Source organism: Sprattus sprattus, assembly GCF_963457725.1.
Source record: "Sprattus sprattus genome assembly, chromosome: 1".
NCBI classification, from domain to species: domain Eukaryota; kingdom Metazoa; phylum Chordata; class Actinopteri; order Clupeiformes; family Clupeidae; genus Sprattus; species Sprattus sprattus.
In genome coordinates, this window is record NC_137920.1 from 56,162,289 (window position 1) to 56,166,223 (window position 3,935).

The window sequence follows — 3,935 nt, forward strand, 5'->3', positions numbered from 1 at the left end:
AGTTGTATACATATATATTTGCAACCATGTTCTTCATTAGACTTTTTTTAAATCGCTAGTTTCATAGCTCATACAGTCACGCGTGACGTACCCGAAACCGAGTGGCGTCTCATTTCATAGGGGAAAGATCTCAGCCCTTGGCCCTTACACTTGCAAGTGCTAGGGTTAAGACCAAGACAAGACTAAGCAAAAGGGGCAAGGAGAAGAATCGAGATTCGGCCTAAATATTGTCTAGGACACCGTACATTCAAATGTGCTCCTCTTGTGGAAGACTGAATCGTGTGGACTGGACCCCACATGATGAACATCATGGTGACATGATATTGTGGTCTGTCCTGGTCTCCAGTCATCAGTGCAGTGCAACAGCATCCTCTGTCATCTGACCCTAGTGCTATAGCACCTTCAGACACCTGCCTAAGGTGTAAGAGAAGGTTCATACACTTGGGTCGGGTGTGCTGGAGTGTTCAGTGGTCTAGTCTTTGAGGTTCTGGATTCTGGGCATTAGTGGAGGTACTTGTCCCCAGCCCAGAGCTGAGGAGAGGGGGCATAGGCACACTGGGGGGCACCCATGCACTCGCAGCAGGGTATGCACCAGCAGACAACTGACTGTGTCCATACTGACCATATGCAGCCACTCCCAAACCATGTCCATACTGACTATACAAAGGCTGCCCTGCATAGTGACCATGCTGTCCATGAACATAGCCATGACCTTCATGACTTTGTCCATGACCTTCGTGGCTATGTCCATGACCTTCGTGGCTATGTCCATGACCTTCGTGGCTATGTCCATGACCTTCGTGGCTATGCCCATGACCTTCATGGCTATGTCCATGTCCCTCTTCTGCACAGCTGTGCCCATGTCCCTGGCTGAACCCATACGGTGCTGTATGTGTGGCAGGGAAGGAGGTGGGCTTCTGCTGGGCGTAGATGGAGGAGGACCAGCCCTCATAGATGCTGTGCATCTGATTGGTTGAGGGGGAAGCGGAGACGGGGGCGTAAGCCTGCACAGGGTAGGAACCAGGAGGGGGCTTACACCTGTAGGGGGTAAAGGTGAGGGGTCAGAGGGTACGACGCAAGCCACAAACAAAGAGGGTAGTTAACTAGACCTGCTCTGGTGGGGTCTTCTGAGATGATGGATAACAGTATTTTTGTGCCTCAACACAGATGAATGTAAATTAGTTGATACATTTCTTTATTTATAGATACTCGGAATACCTTGAGATAAAGCTGAAATATAAGCTGAAAGGAAAAGTGAAGCTATTGCATGCATCCCTTTATTGTGTTTGAAATGCTATATTTAAAAGGCAGCTTTGTATGTCAAATTAACAACCATGTACCCTCATATACTCTTAAATGCATCACCAGTCATCGCCGTCATACTCACCGTGTGTGCAGAATCTCCCTTCTGTCCTCAGCACATGCCGGGACGAACCGCTCTCCCATGAGCCTCTTCAGCAACCTAAAAGGTGTCTTCTTCTCCAGAACCGCAGCTCTAGACTCTGACATCTCCAGCAGAGAAAGCCACCCCTTTCCATCTTTTTAACAGTATGACTTAAGGAACACATGTAGAGGAACAGAGGGGACATTCAAAGTTCAGAGAAAAACAGACCTTGACCCCAACACCAACCATTAGTTTGACCTTGACCCAACACCAACCATTAGTTTGACCTTGACCCAACACCAACCGTTAGTTTGACCTCTACCCAACACCTACCATTAGTTTGACCTCTACCCAACAACATCCATTAGTTTGACCTTGATCCAACACCAACCATTAGTTTGAAACAAAAGTGTACAGTATACACATGAGCGATTCAATCACAGAAAGAGCAAAACGTTCTTTCATCTGTTATGGGCCCCAGTAATGAAAGTGAAAGTCCTCTCTATGGCAGAAGTGGTGTAGACACACACACTCTAAAATTCACCTCTGCATTTAACCCATCCAGGGAAGTGACACACACACAGTGAAGTGAGGTTACACACTAACCCGAAAAGTGAGCTGCCATTGGCGGCGCCCGGGGAGCAGTGATCGGGGTTCGGTGCCTTGCTCAAGGGCACTTCAGCCGTGGATGTGGGCATGGGAGAGCGGTGGTCTACCACTTCCCCCGCCCACATTTTTCCTACTGATCGGGGATCGAACCGGCCGCCCTACGGTTTCCGGCCTGAAACCCTAACCAGTAGGCCACGGCTGCACTTATGTTAAAATAGTTGTTTCTATGAGTCACTGAGCTGTGGCGCTACAGGACATGCTCTGAGCATACAGATGACCCCTACAGGACATGTTTATGAGGATACAGATGATCCCTACAGGACATGTTTATGAGGATACAGATGACCCCTACGGCCCCTACAAGACATGTTTATGAGGTTATAGATGATCCCTAAAGGGCATGTTTATAAGGATACAGATGACCCCTACGATGATGGCAATGATGTTACACAGCAGCACCATGCCCGGAATGAAGAGGGTGATGGCAAGCAGAACGATCCATGGGAGGGTTGCCGTGGGAACGCTTACGCCGAAGAAGATAGCCTTCTGCATGCGGGAGCTGATGGTGACCGAGCCCAGCAGAGCCAGGGCAACAGGCACAAGCCCTAAAGCCACGCTTGTGGAAGGTTCTGTATAGACCAGGAGCGCCAGGAGGGCGAAGAGTAGGCCTGTGGCGGTGGCCAGCAGTAGGAAGAGGAAGAGGAAACGCACCGTCCCAACACCCTTCTCCACGGCACTGCTGAACACCACCAACACCCCAGCACTGGCCACCAGTTGCATCACGTCACAGTGGATGAGGGGATAGCTGAGGAGCTTGTGCACTGCAAAGGCATGGGGTGAGAGGATGGGAGGGAAGGAGAGATGCAGGGTCTGTGTCGGAAATTATTATAGTTGTAATAAGGTATGTCACTATGGAAATCAGTACACACACCAGTTGCCAATTCAATTCTTGACACAACAGCTAAACTGTTAGATATCTCTGCTAAACACAAGTTCTTTTTCAAGCACAGCTATTTAATAAAGGAACATACCATCTTAAACACAATGACACATTACATCAGTCAGTGTCATAGCTACCTAATATAATTAATTATTTTAAACTAATCAAGCTGTAGTTTTCCTATACACCAGTTGATTCCCATAGACAGCATACAGAGTACATTAGTTTTAGAAGGTTACGTAGACCTATCATATTCGATAACACGGCAAATGGCTGAAACCCCAAGAGAAAGAACTCTCACCATGACCACTGGAGAAGACGCTGGAGTCGACACCCAAGGACTCAACAGGGACATCGAGGATACTCGTGATAATGCATACACTCAGTGATGTAAAGATCGTTAAGAAAATCCCACTTGTGACCTCGAAAACTGAGAAAAAGTTCCTCAACTGCCGTAACACAGTTTGAAAAGTGGTACGCATAGTGGTGATAGAAGTAGTAGCTAAGTTAGCCATATTCGAGTCTGACAGCATTCTTCTGGGTTTACCGACTTGAACAACAACTCGGATTAGAAATAAACAGTGCAATTCAGCCTGCTCTCTGCATATATATGTTGTTTATTTTCAGTAAAGGCGTTGCTGGGGTGTTACCTCCAACAATTACGACAAATTCCATACAAGGGTTTGGCGAATTAGCTTGTAAACACCTCCAGAGACTATGTTATATTACCCCTTCACAGAGCTAGTTTAAAATCCTGAAATGTGTTCAAACTGGTCCACTATGCGCAAAGAAACGCAGTCAAATAATAGCTGCACTTATGAGCATCAATTCACTACTAAATTGCGCATAACACAGTAATCGAGACAAGTAGCCTACAGACTATTATTCATATTTAGCATTGTAAGAGTAATGGATTTCGGGTGTGACTGTCGTCATTTTAATACTTTTTTTTACCACAACGTTTGGAACATTGTCAAAATAATGCTCATGCTTGAGAGACCC

General features: G+C 46.8%; 1 protein-coding gene across 1 annotated transcript; it reads right to left on the reverse strand.

Moving 5' to 3' along the window:
• Positions 1 to 214: 214 nt before the first annotated feature.
• On the reverse strand, positions 215 to 3,591 carry rhbdd2 (rhomboid domain containing 2). Its single transcript, XM_080845106.1, has 4 exons — positions 3,235 to 3,591; positions 2,410 to 2,814; positions 1,388 to 1,538; positions 215 to 1,038 (listed from the first exon to the last, which is right to left on the reverse strand). Exons 1-4 carry the CDS (start codon positions 3,464 to 3,466, stop codon positions 465 to 467), a joined length of 1,362 nt encoding a protein of 453 aa, XP_080701232.1. The 5' UTR covers positions 3,467 to 3,591; the 3' UTR covers positions 215 to 464.
• Positions 3,592 to 3,935: the final 344 nt, after the last annotated feature.

Bases quoted from the DNA above. Each gene is read 5' to 3' on its own strand.
- rhbdd2 (XM_080845106.1), bottom strand. From the start codon at position 3,466: ATGCTGTCAGACTCGAATATGGCTAACTTAGCTACTACTTCTATCACC. The intron at 1,539-2,409 runs GTATCCTTATAA...ACTGTTAAAAAG, and splicing joins CATCATCGTAGGGGTCATCT to ATGGAAAGGGGTGGCTTTCT. The intron at 1,039-1,387 runs GTGAGTATGACG...TACCCCCTACAG, and splicing joins AGGGAGATTCTGCACACACG to GTGTAAGCCCCCTCCTGGTT.